Below are 17,679 nucleotides of genomic sequence, written 5' to 3' on the forward strand. Positions count from 1 at the left end.
AAAGTAAGAAGATGAACTATACTAATTAATTGTTGATTTAAAGGTGAATATCCCCTACATGATTTCAACTATAAACAATGGTCTTCAACTAAAACTAGTACAAGTAGATTTCCAGTAACTAATCTCAGGCACTAAATTGTAATATTAACAGCAAAACAGCGCGCATTATCATTGTGAACACGAATTGGAATTGTCACCGGGTACAACGTAACTCCGAAAGTGAAGTTTATATTTATATTGGGCTTATCATTGGTATACCAAAATCAGAAGTTCGACAACACAAATACAAATATTTTGAAGTTGGAACATTAATAATATCAATAAAAAATGAAAGGGGAACCAGAAAACCACATGAATACCAAAAAAACGACAGTTCACCGCCAATGTTATACAGAATATGAATGGATAAATTTTAACCGATTACGGCAACATTCAGCTACAGACATAACCATAGCCATAAACACTGAAACTGCCTAAGCTACCAACATACCTATCAAAAATGTCTTTTACCAGTTTTAGCCGTGTTGCACATTAAAAAAAACAGATAAATTAAGACAAAACTTCAATTGGAAACAAAAAAATAGGTTTCTGATATTCAATGTTCCTTTCCAACTCCCTAGTCAATCTATCTGTAGGGACAAAAGTAATTGATGGCTTTTAGTTTTCTTCAATGTGTTCATCCTCCACTTTCTCAGCACTGCATTATAAAGTCAAAAGCATTATAAGTAAGCCAAATAACCAATACTAGTACAATTTAAAACATAAACAGAAAATCCGCAACTCGCATAAGAGAAATTGGAGCCTGGTCTAAGGACCATGTGGGATTGTGCTCACTCTGTTATACATTAAGTGAAGGTCCAGGAAAAGTTCAGCCCATGACCTCATAGTCAAGTGGCCACTACACCAACCATTGCCCTAAGGTTCTCTTCGTAAGTAAAAACAAGGCTAAAATATTTCAAGACATGGAGTTGATTGAGATCATCCAACAATCAAAGCCTAATAACATTCTTGCCATCTAGAAGAAACAGCATCACTACTTAACAACCGCAGTATACAAAAGTACAGAAACCAATAAATGTTCAAGTCTAGCAGTATCAAGGCAGGCAAGGATGGAAGACATAGTACAATCAAATATTCTAAAGCTTGGAACACAACAATACATGAGGAAGTACACTACACACATCACACATGTGAAGGTTAAAACAACTTTTTTGGCATACAAGCAAAAAGTGAACAGTTAAGAAACTGAAAAAACTATCATAACAAAACACATCACAACATATGTGGTATAAGAGTATATCATGAAAAAGCATAAAAATAAACCTAATTATAGCCATAAACACCCCATTTTCTGATTGGCACAAAGGATGAATCAAACAACTAACAAAAATACTCAAGAACAGATATCGAAAAATCCTACTACTACTATGTTGGTTTCAAAATGTTATTATTGACAAACCTTTCGGAACGACCATCATCAGATGGGGTTGGGGTTGATTTCCTCCAACTCCTCTCAGATCTATCTTCACCGCGTCCATTACCAGAACCAAAACCCCTCTTACCAAACCCTTCAACCACTGTTGTCTCCTTAATCTTCATGCTCTCAAGTTGCTCATCAATCTTCTTCCAATCCTGTCCTTTCTCCGCCAAAACCTGCTCCCTTGGCCTAGCCTCACCAAACGGATTTGCACCCTTAGGCTTTGCTACAACAGCAGCAACAGTAGGAACATCCTGATTTTCATTACTCGGAGGCGCAGAACGCGGTTGCAAAACAAGCCTTGGCCTTCCACCACCAACATTCTCAGTTCTTTCACTTGCAACACTAAATTCACCAACTTTCTTCTTATTATTCCAATTATCTGAATCAGCACCACCACTAGTACCAAACCCTACTCTCCTCTCTCTATCAGCGCCAGCACCACCACCACCAAATCTCCGTCCCTCACTCGGCGCAAAAGTCTTATTAGTAACCCAGCTATCAGATTCATCAGCCCGCGATTGCGAATCAAAAAAACTACCACCTCTTTCACCTCTATCCCTTCTATCAGACCCATTCCCAAAAGAAGGTTTCTTAGCAGCAGCCCAATTATCAATTTCATCAGCCCTAGAAGGTTCACGATTGGAATCCCTATCTCTTCTATCAGAACCAAACGAATCGGTTCTGGGAACCCTATTAGAACCCCATCTTGAAACAGAAGATTCATCATCTCCCCGATTAGAACGACCACCACCGTAAGATCCAAACCCACGAGTACGGTCACGTTCGAGTTCCTCAGCGGTTCGCTGACGTGGACCGGTTGGAAGATCAACCGGATCTTGATGAGTGAATGAAGGAACAGGTTTTGCAGTGAATTCGGCTAAAGATAGGGTTTGGGCTTTCTTCTTTTTGGGTTTTGTTGCGGCGGCGACAGCGAGAGAAGGGAATTCAGCGAGTGGTTTGGATTCAACAACGTTGTTGTTGTTTTTGTTTTGAAGGAGTTCAGCTTCGTGTTCCTCAGAATCAAGTGCCCATGCACCTGGTTTCGACCAAGCAGATACAGTAGCCGCCATATTCTGTGTTCTTCTTGTTTCGATCTTGTTGAGATTTCTTGTTCCCAAAAAATCACAACACACTCTTACTTTGCGTTTTTTGCCAGCAAAACTCACCTAGCCCAAATATATATATATATATATATATATATATATATATATATATATATATATATATATATATAATATTAATACCAAATGAACGGTGTAGATTCTTTTATCTTTTCTTTTTTATTTTTTCACAAATCTTTTTTGACAAATCTTTTATCTTTTTTTAATAGTAATCCGATTTTTTTTTTTTTTCAATGAGCATTAAGAAATTATTTAAAAGACCAGTCAACAAAATTAAGATATTAAGATATCTCTATAAAAAAAAATTAAGATATTACTATTATTATATTTAACAACAAAAAATTATTATTATTACTATATAGGTACAACATTAAAAGATCTGAGAAATTTAAAAGATAATTCTCTTTTTGACAGGATTAAAAGATGAATTTGTTTTATTAGGGTAGCTCAATTGATAACTTATTAGGCAAATTATTAGAAGAATCGAGGTTTTAATTTCGAATTTTTTGCAACTTCTCCATATTTATAATGTGTAATTATAATCACTAAACTACTGAATAAAAAAAAATTAAGCTTGAAAAAAAAGTTTAACAGTTATGTTAATTTACACATATATCTAATAGAGATTAAACATTTTGTCATGTCATTAATTAAAGTGTGATATAATTGAGTGATTTCACGGAATGCATATGCATATTATTATTAGATGAAAATGTAAAATTATTTTACAACGTTATTTTCTCTTAAAAAATAATGATTCATTAAAAATCATAACTTATACAGATTTAATTATTATAAAATATTATGTCACATTCAACAGTTTTTTTATAGTAATTTTTTTCTATGATCTACATTTAGTTTTGGTTTTAAAATTTTAACAGTATTGAGATGTTAATCTAAAACCGTTTTTTCAATTTGTCCTTTCAAAACGATTATCTCTTATTCTTTGTATTAATTTATTGTGATTTGGTGTAAACGTTAAGCGGTTTGAATATTTTTTTTCTTTTATGGTTAAATATATAATGCAATGTTCCTACAATCAGAAAAAAGTGGTTTGGATTTTAAAGTAAACTGTTTGGATGTTGTTTATGGAATTTTACTATTTCATATAGATAATTTGTAAATATTCATTCAATTCTTGATGAATTAATATATGCAATTGTGCAAGGATAATTGTAAATAAATGATAATGGTCTCTTTGTCTCTTAATACACCTTTGTCTAGTTTCTAGGGTAATAAAATATTTTTATGTTGTTGTAGGAGTGTGTTTCAATACATGAAATAACATACTAGAGGATATTTTTTTAGAAATATTTTACTAGTAGGAATGATTTCTTATTTTCATAAGTATTTAGATTTTATAGGAATATTTTTAAAAACTTCTTTACTTTTAAAAATAATAAAAATGCAAATAAATGTGAGTGGTAGTAAGAAGTTATAGTTATTGGAGATTTATTTTTATTGAAATAAATCCCTCTTGCATCTCGAACTGAAAACCCGTGCCGAAAATACATGCATTGGTCAAAGCCTCCTCTTGAGTTTTTCAAAATAAATACTGACGGATCGTATGTACACGATCAAGCGGCTTGCAGATGAATTATCAGAAATCACAATGGAAACTTTGTTAAAGGCTTCATGTTTAAGTTTGGGTCTTTCTTTGCAGAATTAAAAGGAATTCTCCTTGGTCTTTATACATGCCATCAATATGATCTAGAATCGTCATACCTCCATTTTTCATCTTCAACCTCTACTCCAGGAGATCAAATACCTTATCAACCTCTCAAGGTCGACTATTCGTATAAATCACATTCATCGTGAAGCAAACACTTGTGATGCTCTTGCTTTAAGGGGTCATCAAGCGGATTTTTCCCTGCTATGTTAGATGTTATTAGTCCTAGTATTAATTTGTTTCTTGATAAAGACTTAAGGGGAGCAAGTTCCTCTGTAGTCGGTCCTTAGTTTTTTTATATTCCTTATTTTATAAAAAAAAAAAACCATACTTCAAATTATCATAATATTTTACTTTTCTTAATAAGTGTGATTTTTTTTTTTTTAATTTATAAAATGAGAGTATGAGACGGAGAGGCAGCAACTTCCATTGCAAAAAAAATATGGGTGCTCGCGGTGCGGTTTGGTTCGGTTTTGAGCATAAAAGTCATCATAACCGCGAGATAAAATTGCATGCGATTCGGTTTAGTTCGGTTGATTTTAAAAAAGTCATCCAAACCAAACCAAACCAATGCGGTTAGGGTTTGTTTGGTTTGTGCGGTTTGTTACGATATAAAAAATATGACGATATTACCAATTTGTTACAAAATAACATTAGAAAATTTTAATTTATTTTATTGTTTACATGATATAATATGCATATACATAAATTGCATATATATATATATATAAGGACTTATTTTTAATACCAACAGTATAGTTATGGGTCACGTTAAATGATATGTTTTGACAGCCTATTGTTTTATGGACTTAAATTGGGTTGGGCTTGCTAAGTTGGACTAAGTAATAGATTAAGAAGTTTTCTCTCCCGACCCCCTGCCTTTCTTTTATACCCCCAAAAAATTCCATTTTGCCCCTCGCGGTTTGAAAAAATTTGGCCAACTTATTTCGGTTTCGACGAACCGAAATTTTTAAACATGGAAAAAAAATTCGGTTTATATAAACCGAAATAACATAAATTTACCCCCCAAAAAGAAGAAAGATTTATATGAAAATTTGTGTAGAGCCACCTGTGGTAAATTTAGCATATCTCTATGAATATAAGTCGTATGTTAATGATTTTTAATCTAGTGTAAAGAAGACAAAATTTAATACAATAGTGACACCGGAATTGTTAAATTTCATTAAGTATAGTATGAGAAAATCTACCTACAAATTTGAGAAACGTTTCTGCAAAATATTATAGAGATACATGTGGTAAATTTATCATAGCTCTCTTAATATAAGTCGTATGCTAATTATTTTTAATCGAGTGTAAAGAAGACAAAATTTACTACAGGATTGACACCGGAATTGTTAAATTTCATTAAGTATAGTATGAAAAAATCTTCCTACAAGTTTGAGAAAAGTTTATGCTCTATTTCTGTACCAGTACCCATTATTTGGTCAAACTGAACCAATTGGATAGTTAACCCTCAAAACAAAAATTATATTTGTATTCTTGACACTCTAAGCTTTTCAACGAGTGGCCGTTTACTCAAATTGGACATTGTTTAATATTTCAAATAAATTGTGGAAGTTGAGGGTCTCATGCAGAATTTATGCAGGAAATCTAGAAAAAAATTTGGAACACAATATTTCGGTTTATATTAACCGAAATTTTTTAGCATGACAAAAAAATTCGGTTCGTATAAACCGCAGTACCCCCAAGGGCAAAAATGAAAATTCAGGGAGTAGAAAAGAAATGCGGGGGGTCGAGAGAGAAAACTTCATAGATTAATTGTTACTAGTTGATAGAGTTAAATTAAGTATTACGGTAGTTTGGTTTGGTTCGGTTATCTAAAATGAAAACCGCAAACCAAACCAAATCGCAGTTTAGAAGAAAAATCATCTGCACGGTTTAAACTAAATGCGTTTTTTTGCGATTTTAATTTGGATTGGTTTAGTTTATGATTTTACTTTTAAATTTGTTCGGATACATGACCTTAAAATTAAACAAGTTTATTGTCCTATTAATTGTTGTGTGCTTTGTGATTAGTGCGCATCTCACCACTGTGTACAAATCAATGTCAACCATAATCACCATTAGGTCATCTTTATCTTTATTGGCTAACGTTCTTGAGTATCCGAGTCTTAACACAAATTCTAAAAGATAGGTGACAGAACAATATCCAAAGAACTGACCCATTGCAGAATATCAGAAGAATATCATCTTCAACATATGGGAGACAAAGAATCAATTTAATTTTAGTAAAAAAAAAAAAAAATTCAATATGATTATTACATCTAATAAAAGAAATGAATAAAATATCTAATTCTTAAATGAGAAAATATAGGGAGATTGAATCATACAAACAATTGCTCACTTTTTACAGAAATATTAAAATAGAACTGACATCGAACCAAATTAAACTGGCGTTGAGATAAAAAAAAAAAAAAATTACATTTGACTACCCTGAACAATACAACATACAACAAGATCAGTCCAAAAATCTCAATGGTTGCAATGAGACTGCAATGCAGCCCCAAACCCCAGTTCAGTTGGAAAATGATTCAGCCGTCGAATCCGACTTTGCGGGTCACCCGTGCTTTGAGATGACTCCAAAGAATAATAGTTACATTAGAACAGCCTGCAAAGAAATGTTCAGAAAACTATAGTACCATGGAGTACTTGAATTCAATCTATAGCATCAAAGACAAGGAATCCCCACTTCAAAAATGCACCACATCATGACCATGGACATGCACGTTTCATTGTATTGTTGCTGATAGAATATGTTCTCTAACATCAACCCCAAAAGGAAACGTCAATTTTCAAGATAATCCGAACCATTTATAACAATCAGGTGTTCATCCTCAACGCATTTTGCAGAATCTTCACTCATAAACCATGTCAAGGTCCCTGCACCAAATAGAGAGCATACCGTCACTTCATGAGGTTCAATTGTTATAGAGAAATCAGTTTGGTTGGTGAGATGGTGTTAGGAGTCTCACATCAAGTAGATAAAAACTTTAATGTGGTACTCTCCCACCTATTGAACAAGTTTTTTGGGTTGGGCTCTCCTTATGTGCTTAATTCTTAACAATCGGTGCTTTGATTGAGAGTTCGGCCATGGAAAGGGCTACCTATACTGATAGGTGAGTGCCAAAAAGGAAAGGGCTACCATCGGGTCAGTGCCGATAGAGTGAAAGCATTTGTGGACGTCAGCTCTTAAAGGGTGTGACAATGATAGGAGTCCCACATCGAGGAGATAAAACTGTTCAACATGGTACTTAAGCCTTGAGGCTCTCCTACCTATTGGACTAAATTTTTGGGTTGAGCTCTCCTCATGTGCTTAAGTCCTAACATATGGTCTATTAAAGCATAGACAAACACGTTGAAACTTATTGAAATAAAAGTAACATGTTATTCTATACCTTTCCTAGTAGATTCCTCTTGTTCTTTAGTCCCATGCAAAATTATTGTTCCTGTCAGAACGGTGATAAATCCACATATCTCCGAGGCTATGCTGCTGATATCCTGACCAGACCAATCCTGGAAGGGAAATCAATGAAAGAAAACAGCCAAGCTTTTAAAATTCCAGTTTTTAACAAATGAAAAGTTTGATACATCACCCCACCATCATACCTTAAACATTATTGCACTGGCAATAATTGTAAGAGTTGTGAACATCACATAATATACAGGAGAAACAATTGTTGCATTGAATGTATCCAGGGCCTGAAACAAAGTTGAATAGAGTTAAATAAACTAAGCTCAAGATTGATTAAAAGAATAAGGAGTTATGATAGAGACTTAAATCATGGCTTGGGCCTTGGCCCAAGCCATGATTTAAGTCTCTATCAAGTTATCGATAAAAATAGATGGACAGTAAGAAAACTGATGTCCGCGGGAATTCATATAGATCAGTTGACGAAACATTACTGAATGCAACTGTGTTTGTCTACTTGCAACTTATTATCAAAATAATAGAACCTCTTTCTTTATCCCCTCGGTTTCCAAAAGTCACGTTGGACCTTGATTAATCTGAGTCAAATCCATGGACCCATATAAGAGGGAAAACTCTCCCAGTGTATTTGTTGGTTACGTGCCTATCAATTTTCTCAATGTTGCCCTGGATTCCTATCAAGTGCAGTTCGCAAGTTTGCATTGTAAGCTTCTATGTATTAATGCAATAGGTCATTTCATAATTTCATGATCTGTAGCCAATTCAAAACTTCATTATTTTTCCAGCACTATAGATATCAAAACTTCAGAATGCTCCAAAACGAAAATCATGACTAGCTTTTTATAGTTATATGAATAAACGATTGAGGGGAATCACTTCTCACTTGCAAGCCATTGCTCTATAGACAACAGAGTTTTACGTTGATTCTTGACTAACCTAATTTAAAGAGGCCAGCTCTTCTGCTACTGATGTTAAAACTAGAAGAGCAGCCTGTGACTGCACTTTCATAAGTTTTCCTCTTACAAAGCAACTAAAAAACAGAAGAGGCTTTGCCTCGTGGAACCATACTACTGTAAGAAACCATAAACCATGCATCAAAAGCAAGGCCAAATTGCAAAATTTGCTTCCATATTACATTAAATAAGCAAATGGTTTATAGTTTCATTATAAGCTGCACCAGCTTAATTTCAAAATTTTGCACTCACCTTGTTAAGATAATTCAACTGTGTAATGACACATATTATGGCCACTGTAACAAAAAACCAAGTCTGAGGATAACCTATCTGACTTATTCCATCAAGTGTAAGCTTGATTGCAATTCCAATGGCCTTTATGCTCACAACCTGAACAGTTATAAAATAATTGATGAGCAGACTAAAAAACAGTTAGTGCATGCACTGAATTTCAACACGAGACAATGTTGTCAATAGAGTTGTAATGTAGTGGAACTTGAACAAATCATTATTGTTCTGTGATATGCTATTTAGTACAAAGTATTGTCAAATAGTGGCTATAGCAAGCAATACTATAGCACTGTAGCATAAAGAAATTTGAACAAGCTTCTATTTTCCGCAATCAATAACTGACAACAATGATATTAGACTTCCTTCTACATGATTATTACGGTCATAATTACCGTAAGTGAGCCCATTAATGAACAGATTCCCAAGTAGACAAGCATGTTTGTTTGTCCATATCGAGGTTCAAAATTCAAAATCAAGGCCATAACTACTGAAACTGTTGCGACCGCATAAAGCATAAATACTGTTGAAAAGGAAAACAATAGAGAACATCAATTAAAGACTGAGAAATAATTTAATTTAAGAGTAATAAAAAAATGAAAGATATAGTCGAACCTGGTTGAGTGGCCAATTCCCATATTTCTTGGACAGAATTTGGAGTGTGCTCTTGTGGTGCATGGATGACAATAACAATTGATCCCACAATGCAGGATATGCATCCCAACACCCCCATTTTGTTAAGTCGTTCCTTTAACAAAAAGTGGGCCAAAACAGAACTACAATATATACCGGACAAGTTAGTTGAGGTCTGCTACAAAATCACAATATTCAAAAAAAAAATTTATAAAATCACAAGTACCTAACAATGATGCTAAGTGCACCAAGAGGAGTAACCAGAACTGCCGGAGCATAAATATAAGCCACAAAGTTTGCAGCTTCCCCAGTAATCACTGTAAGCAAATAGTTTAAGATCCATGTGAGTTTCATTTCAAAAATGAAATACCTGAGAGAGAAAGTGCATTGCTATACTAACTTGTTACCATGCCAACCCACCAAAGTGGCTCTAGTAGATAAGTATAACCACCAACCCCTGCAAATTTCAAAACATACAGCAAAAACATTACTCAAAAATGAAAAAATACATGTTTAGATTCACTTTTTGGAGAGCCAACAATAATTATGATAATTTAAAATTGATTTTGGTATGTTTGGGGCTTCTCAATCAGAATTGACTTTGTCACTAGAATAGATTCTGACTTGACGTTATAACTCTTATTTTTATAGTATTTGAATCCAAACTATGGTTTCAAATTGCAGTCTGCATTTGCAATATTGCTGATGTGGTATGATCTCTAATCACATGTACAGCCGCAATGTAAGCGCATCAAACGATTTCAGACATGTTCATTTAAATCTTCTCACTAAAATTTAAAATTTCATAACCCCAAATCCCAAAATACTTTAGAACAAAAAAAAAAAAAAAAACTTAGGCAAAATGCATCCAGAGGTCCTTGTAAGGGATAGATCTTTAAGTTTTTAGTTATGGGTGTTCCAAATTACAAACTTGAAAGGACCTGATTGTTACTTAAAAATACTTATATGTTACAATAGTAAAACTTAAAGACCTCTGGGTGCATTTTCCCAAAATCTTACTTTTAACCGTCTCTCAACTTTGTACTTCAACACCTATCAATCAGTATTTTTAGAGGAAAACGAGACTCTACTATGGTGGGTAAATAGTTTAGTGCCACAATGGTGGCACTTAGTATAGTTTGTGAAAATTAAATACCAGTTCCACCGCAATGCTCGTTGCAATCACCGCAATTGCAGTTTAAAACCATGATTCAATTTCAAACATAATTTTTACACTCAAATTTATTGTTCAACTCAGTTTCACTTGAACATATCAAAACATAAATCATTTTCCCTTAAACTTACTTTCAACTAAAATCAATTAAATCAAAATCAATTTCTGCCACCAGTTATAAATCACATGAAAAGTAGGTGCAACAGCAAGAGTATGTTTGATCCGATCTAGAATTGAAAAAAGATGAAAAAGGAAGTGAACCTGCACGAGTACCGCGTGAAGCAGCACGTTTAAGACCTTTCTTCTTCAAGATGAAGCTAGCACCGATGAATCCACTAGAACACACTGCAAGTATCAAGCCTTTGAAATTCTCTGAAACTCCCATCACTGTAGTCAAATTTTGAATCTACTTGATCCGTTTTCCTTTTCCCGCTATAAAAGTAACCGAAATTCGTCAATGGATGATTGAGTCAGTGATGACAGAGAATGTCAGCAACAGAGAGCGATTCATTGACTCAGAATCTAGACGATGATGATGCAAAGCAAAAACACTTTATTCTATTTTTAGTATTTATTAATTAACTAATTAAATAAAATAGTCCTTTGCTTTTCAGAAGTTTCCGCGGATGCCCCCGGGGTTGATACTCTGCTTTGCGAAAGATCCGCCCTCGTTTGCGCCTCCATGCTTATCTATATGATGAGATGATGATGAAATGAACTTTTTTTTTTTTTTTTACAATGAGCTTGTGATCGAACCCAGGACCTACGTACCACCCAAACCTCTCATCTCTAAACCAAACATAGTAGCTTAAAATAGTTTTGAGTTTAATTGATATGCATTGATGGTGTCAAATAGTTTTACACGATCGTCCAATAAATAACCATCATTTTGTCACGTCATGTCAAGAGAGTGGGGTGATGTGGCGAAAAACATGATTGGTATTGAGTGACACTGTCAAATTATTTTACACCATCAGCACATATCAATTAAATCCTTAAATTTTATAATGATTCGATTTATAGTCTTTTTTTTAGGGAATTGAAATTTACTGGTATTCAATTGAAATTTTTCATAACTTCTAAAATGTTTTGTTGGTATTCAAAAGTCTACATATTTTAATGGATTCTTACCTGAAATGGATTTTGTGAGACTTTTTAATTGAAAATACAAAAAACAGATGCATTCAACAATCTCACCAAAATTCATGAGATTTCATGAGACTTTTTTCAATTTTTTTTTATGCATCATCCATCACCTATCATCATCACGTTGATCATTTTTCTTTATCTCTCCTTCCCTCTATCAGTTTTTTTTTTTTTTTTTTGTATTTACTCATATGGAATCGAAGTGGTTTTTAGAAATTGCTATTTTGATTCTGCTTCTTCATCATGTTTCATTCTTGTTTTCTTCCATCGTTTCTCCCTTGTTTTTTCTGTTTTTTTGCGTTTCTTCAATTTGATTACCTGGTTTGGAAGAAGATAAACCGACGGATCTGAGAGTTAGGATGAGTAGAAATGTGTATGTTAATTATCCTGATATCTCATTTTTCACTTTTGAATTTGGGACTATTGTCATGTAGTCCTTAATATAATAAAGAGTTTGTTTTCTAGTCCTTGAATGTATTAACTATTAACATATATTTCAGTCCAAATACATCAATCATTCTAAATGAATCTAAAAAGTTAGTTTTTTTTTTCTTATATTAAGGACCGGGATGAAGTATTAGGATTGTGCAAAATTTTGATTTTAGAGAACCCTTTGGAGCTTATGTTCATAAATTTGAGAACCCTTTGACCCCTTTTGTTATTCAGTCAGTGTTTGGATCTACAATTTTGAAATATTGTGAAATTCATAAAATACCTTGAAATCCTAAAAAAACTTTTAAAAAGTCTTTTAAAAAAGACCTTTTTCAAATCTCACAAAGATAATAAATCTTACAAAATCTTTTAAAATCTTCAAGACTTTTTTTTATCAAAATTGTCTTTCAAAATTTTAATCCAATACACCCCCTTAAAATGAACAATTTGATGTCTTAAGTTTATCTTCTTTGGTATTTACTAGTCTCTTATGCATATTTTGACCGATTTGAAAAAAAAGGGTTGATTGCAGTTAATTTTAATAACATGAAATCTTATGTATTCGTCAAAGTTAAAATTTATATTTTATTAAAAAAACAAAGACAAAGTTATGAAATCCAATTCTCCTTATATTGGTATGGAATGTGGTTTCATTGGTTGGATTTTAAAAAAAAATGAAATGGAGTGGTATATGATGGCATCGATTTTATCTCACATTTTGTCACATTCTCTCAATTTTGTTCCCCTCTAATTTGGAGTGCATGTGATGGAATCAAACATTTAAATCATAATTACCAAATTATCCATATTATAACAAAGGGTTTGAGCATTCAATTTAAAAAAAATTATTCAAAAAATTAAACACTACAATTTTCAATTTGTTGACTTTACACATTCCAATAAAAATTCTATAAAAAAAAACTTACTATTTAAAGTTTTAAAAAATACCCCAAAAACACTCGTTAACATTTACCTATAACGAAATACTACTCCGGCATTTGCCTTCACCCACTACTTTAAAAAATCTTAACTTTTGATTATGTTTCATTCATATGCTCTTTAAAAAGTAAACCTATATTTTCTTCTACTTTCTAGCTCCATTTATGCCGATAAAAGATGTTTAAAAATGGAGTTGTTCTTATTATTATTATTATTATTATTATTATTATTATTATTATTATTATTATTATTATTATCAATCTAGATGAAGACAAACTCATACTATCGAAACTTATAAAATTGTTATTAGTATACATTTGTGACAAAATTTGTAGCCTTAAATATTTGTGCCGTTTTTTCATATTCATCAATAAATACGAAAAAGTTATCGGAAGTTATTCAAAGGGACATGTGTCAATCTTAAATATAGGAAGTTATTAAATATAAGACACTTGTCAAAATCTAAGATGTATGAAGTTATTTTCTAATTTCTATAAATAGTTGTAATTTCTATGTACAAAGGTTGAACCTTATTTTCTAAAAACTCTGCAATGCCCACGCCACGGAGCAAACGGGTTCAAGGAGCGCATAGGAATGGATTCCAACCACCCTTTATATTTCATGCAATTTAATATCGATTTGTTCTTGCTTTATTTTCCTTTTTTTTTTCTTTTGCAATTATGCATTCATTTTCATCTTCTTTATTTTTCTTTCTTTTCAGTTTTCAATACTCACTTGAGTATCTTTTTGTTTTATGTTGTCACGAGACAATTTGTTGTTAAAAGTTGTTGGATGCGATTCTAACACTAAAAGGAACAATGATTTTGTTCTTAAAGACGCATGAAGTACATCATAAATCCCGAGACTTGAACGAACACTTCAAAAAATGATTCTTATCGGATCCTGCAGTTAGAAGGACTTTTATCCAGGTCTTAAAGTAACGATGGATAATTATGTTTACGTTACCAAAAATCGGTGTAAACAAATTGGTGCTATGAGCGTGGAGTTTCAGGTTTAGGGTTGATTAATGCTTTATGCGTTTGAAAATGATAATTTAATCTCTAAGCCAAACAATGTTTTTGACAATATTGATATTTTTGGGTAAATTGTAATCAAATTATGGCTATGGGAAACGGTTTTTGAAACCGTAGTAAAAATGGTTATTTTACACCATGATTTTTGAGAAACCAATATCTTGAATGTTCAAATTAAATTTTGATGTAATATTTTGCATGCATGATGTTAAGATGAAAGTTGTTTTTAAAATTGGTAAAGTGATCCAAATTTTGTTGATCTTATCAAGTATGAAAAGATAATCGAAATATTGGCCAAACAGGGTCGAGAGATATTGTAAATCAGGTCGAATTTTCATATTGTTTATCTCATTCTAAGAATGATGTTTTCGACCAAGCATTTTATTAAGGTTTTGACCAAAACATTGGTAAAGTATTACCATGTTTCTTTCGACATAAAAAAAATGTGATGATGAAGTCCGAATCATCTTCTCTAAAATTTGGCCATGTTTTACATGATTAAAAATGTTATTCCTCTCACTTTCTTCGAGAAACAATATTTTTGGGGCCTCTGTTGACACCAAAAAAATTATAATATTGATAATATTCATTTCGACTTGGTGTTATAATTTGAATAGAATAAAAATTCATTTCTTCGACTAGGCATGGAACGTGTTTTGTCGAAGTTAGCCATATTAAGTGGAATTCGACTAAACTATTTTGCTGTCGAAGACTTCATTTTCAACAAGAAGTGACATATGTTTTAAGACAACGAAAGAAGTCATTCAAAGAGTCGAATATTGACATGGTTCTTCGATCGAGCAAACAACTCATACGGAGAAGTTATCGGAAGTTATTCAAAAGGACATGTGTCAATCTTAGATATAGGAAGTTATTAAATATAAGACATTTGTCAAAATCTAAGATGTAGAAAGTTATTTTCTAATTTCTATAATTAGTTGTAATTTCTATGTACAAAGGTTGAATCTGATTTTCTAAAAACTCTGCAATGCCCACGCCACGGAACAAACAGGTTCAAGGAGTGCATAGGAATGAATTCCAACCACCCTTTACATTTCATGTAGTTTAATATCGATTTGTTCTTGCTTTATTTTCCTCTTTTTTTTTTTTTCTTTTGCAATTATGCATTCATTTTTCATCTTCTTTATTTTTCTTTCTTTTCAGTTTTCAATACTCACTTGAGTATCTTTTTGTTTTATATTGTCGTGAGACAATTTGTTGTTAAAAGTTGTTGGATGTGATTCTAATACTAAAAGGAACAATGATTTTGTTCTTAAAGACGCATGAAGTACATCATAAATCCCGAGACTTGAAAGAACACTTCAAAAAAGGATTCTTATCGGATTCTGCAGTTAGAAGGACTTTTATCCAGGTCTTAAAGTAACAATGGATAATTATGTTTACGTTACAAAAAACGGTGTATACACCCTTTTCGGTTCGATGACCTGTCCGATTTTTAAAACACTGATTGCAACATTCCAAAAAAATATTTCGGAAATTCTCTCACATTGAGTGCATCGAATAATCTCAAAGTTTCACTAACATTCACATGCAAAGTGGTGATATCCTCATATAGTCTTTGCAAATGAAACAATCTTCTTCGTCACAAATACAAATTTTAATCCCTGTCCAATTGCGTTGAGATGAAAATGACGCATCAATATTACAGATGCATCCCTTCTTCATTGAAGGGTTCTGCCAACGTGAATTATATTTAATCATTGAAATATTTTAAAAAATTGTTATTTTAGTCTCAATATATTTATATTGTTAGTCATAATATATTGTCAACAATGTCTAAAGTGGCTTTATTGTATAAATTTTTTTTTTATAACAATTGATTGTATAATTTTTAAAATTATTAATTTTTTATTAATTTTTTTGGATATAAGTTAAAGAGAACGTGAACTTTAGAAATTATGTGAAAGGTTTATTCAAATCAGACAGAGAAATCAAAGCAAGCTATACTCCAAAATTTCCAAAGCACCGTCCCTAATACGCAAACTTAAGGGAAGAAAGAAGCATCCTCAGTCCTCAACCGTTGTCCAATTAAAAGTACCATAACCAGTCTTTTTCACCCAAAGAAAAGTACCATAATGACTACGGCAAAGTCTAATGTGCACAAGTCTACCAAGTTGTGGACCATGCACAAGTCATCAAAAACACTATAATGAATACGAATTTTACAAAATCTACCGTTGGATTGAAAGTTTATATCGTATAGATCATCCATAATTTTTTTTAAAAAAATTAAAAATCATTTAATATGTTATTGAGATCCATCAAAATTAACGGTTTATGAATTTTTATTGAATACCGTTAAACTTGATGAGTCTCGATATCTTATCAAATTATTTTCAAAAAAATTTAAAAAATTTATGTATGATCTAAATGTTATAAACTTTCCATCCAACGGTGGATTTTGTAAAATTCGTATTCGTTATAAAAATATCAAAGACTTGTGCACCATGCACCACTTAATCAAGTGGTGCATGTTAGACAAAGCCTAATGACTACTAGCACAACATTTATCTTCCAAGCGAAGTTTTTCTCTTAGGAGATAGAAGGTTCACAATACTAATAATATAGATAGATTTATTCAATTGATAAGATTTAGACCTCTTTAAACAAATTATACTGAGTTTAAATGTTAGTTTTTTTTACATCTCGTAGAACTTGAATTCTAGACCTCCAACTCTTTTAAGCATTAACTCAACTAGTTCAATTAGTTGAACTATTCATCCCATCTGAGAACATTTACTTGATTACTTCGACATAATAGACTATTGACAAATTATTAGAAAAAGGAAAATGTTATGTAAATACATTTATTTGACAAAAATACAACAAATATTTTTTTGATTTTTTTAATATTTTTTACATATCTCGTTTTGCGTACTTGTGAGTGAAAAGAGAATTGTGTTAATTTTGGTAGTGCAATGTGTGATTATTCTTGAAGTACTATTGAGGATGTTATTTACGCTTTGAAAGATTGCCCTATAAACAGGCCCCTTTGGTTAAACATGGTTAAGGAGAGTACAAGAAATGATTTCTTTACTAGTGATTTAGCTCATTGGATAAATACATTATGAACAATTATATGGAAAAAAATAGGCTTAAATGCAGTTTTGGCCCCCCAAGTTTCACAATTGCTTGATTTTGGTCCCCCACATTTTAATTGCTTGATTTTAACCCCCCTAAGTTTCACAATTGCTTGATTTTAGCCCTCTAAGTTTCAATTGCTCGATTTTGGCCCCCCAAGTTTACCCCATTTTGCATTTGCTAGCCCCCCGTTGAATATTTTAATTAAAAATTGATTATGTGGCATTTTAAAATTAAATAAGTATTTAAAAATAAATAAA

The 17,679-nt window shown here is 32.2% G+C and overlaps 2 protein-coding genes across 2 annotated transcripts; both read right to left on the reverse strand.

Moving 5' to 3' along the window:
- Nucleotides 1-356: 356 nt before the first annotated feature.
- Nucleotides 357-2,659, reverse strand: LOC123914402 (eukaryotic translation initiation factor 4B3). Its single transcript, XM_045965540.1, has 2 exons — nt 1,460-2,659; nt 357-697 (listed from the first exon to the last, which is right to left on the reverse strand). Exons 1-2 carry the CDS (start codon nt 2,548-2,550, stop codon nt 658-660), a joined length of 1,131 nt encoding a protein of 376 aa, XP_045821496.1. The 5' UTR covers nt 2,551-2,659; the 3' UTR covers nt 357-657.
- A 3,877-nt stretch (nt 2,660-6,536) lies between these two features.
- LOC123916920 (probable magnesium transporter NIPA6) lies at nt 6,537-11,551 on the reverse strand. The gene is made up of 9 exons (XM_045968509.1): nt 11,028-11,551; nt 9,993-10,049; nt 9,819-9,909; nt 9,575-9,735; nt 9,355-9,482; nt 8,924-9,061; nt 7,898-7,990; nt 7,687-7,804; nt 6,537-7,171 (listed from the first exon to the last, which is right to left on the reverse strand). The coding sequence occupies exons 1-9, from the start codon at nt 11,149-11,151 to the stop codon at nt 7,077-7,079; spliced, it is 1,005 nt and encodes a 334-aa protein (XP_045824465.1). The 5' UTR covers nt 11,152-11,551; the 3' UTR covers nt 6,537-7,076.
- Nucleotides 11,552-17,679: the final 6,128 nt, after the last annotated feature.

This window comes from Trifolium pratense, linkage group LG3 (genome assembly GCF_020283565.1).
Source record: "Trifolium pratense cultivar HEN17-A07 linkage group LG3, ARS_RC_1.1, whole genome shotgun sequence".
Lineage (NCBI taxonomy): Eukaryota > Viridiplantae > Streptophyta > Magnoliopsida > Fabales > Fabaceae > Trifolium > Trifolium pratense.

Excerpts from the sequence above, each read along its gene's own strand:
- LOC123916920 (XM_045968509.1), bottom strand. The coding sequence starts at position 11,151 with ATGGGAGTTTCAGAGAATTTCAAAGGCTTGATACTTGCAGTGTGTTCT. Across the intron at positions 10,050-11,027 it reads TTCACGCGGTACTCGTGCAG|GGGTTGGTGGTTATACTTAT; the intron begins GTTCACTTCCTT and ends TGAAATTTGCAG. Across the intron at positions 9,736-9,818 it reads GCACTTAGCATCATTGTTAG|TTCTGTTTTGGCCCACTTTT; the intron begins GTACTTGTGATT and ends TATATATTGTAG.
- LOC123914402 (XM_045965540.1), bottom strand. The coding sequence starts at position 2,550 with ATGGCGGCTACTGTATCTGCTTGGTCGAAACCAGGTGCATGGGCACTT. Across the intron at positions 698-1,459 it reads GATGATGGTCGTTCCGAAAG|TGCTGAGAAAGTGGAGGATG; the intron begins GTTTGTCAATAA and ends TTTATAATGCAG.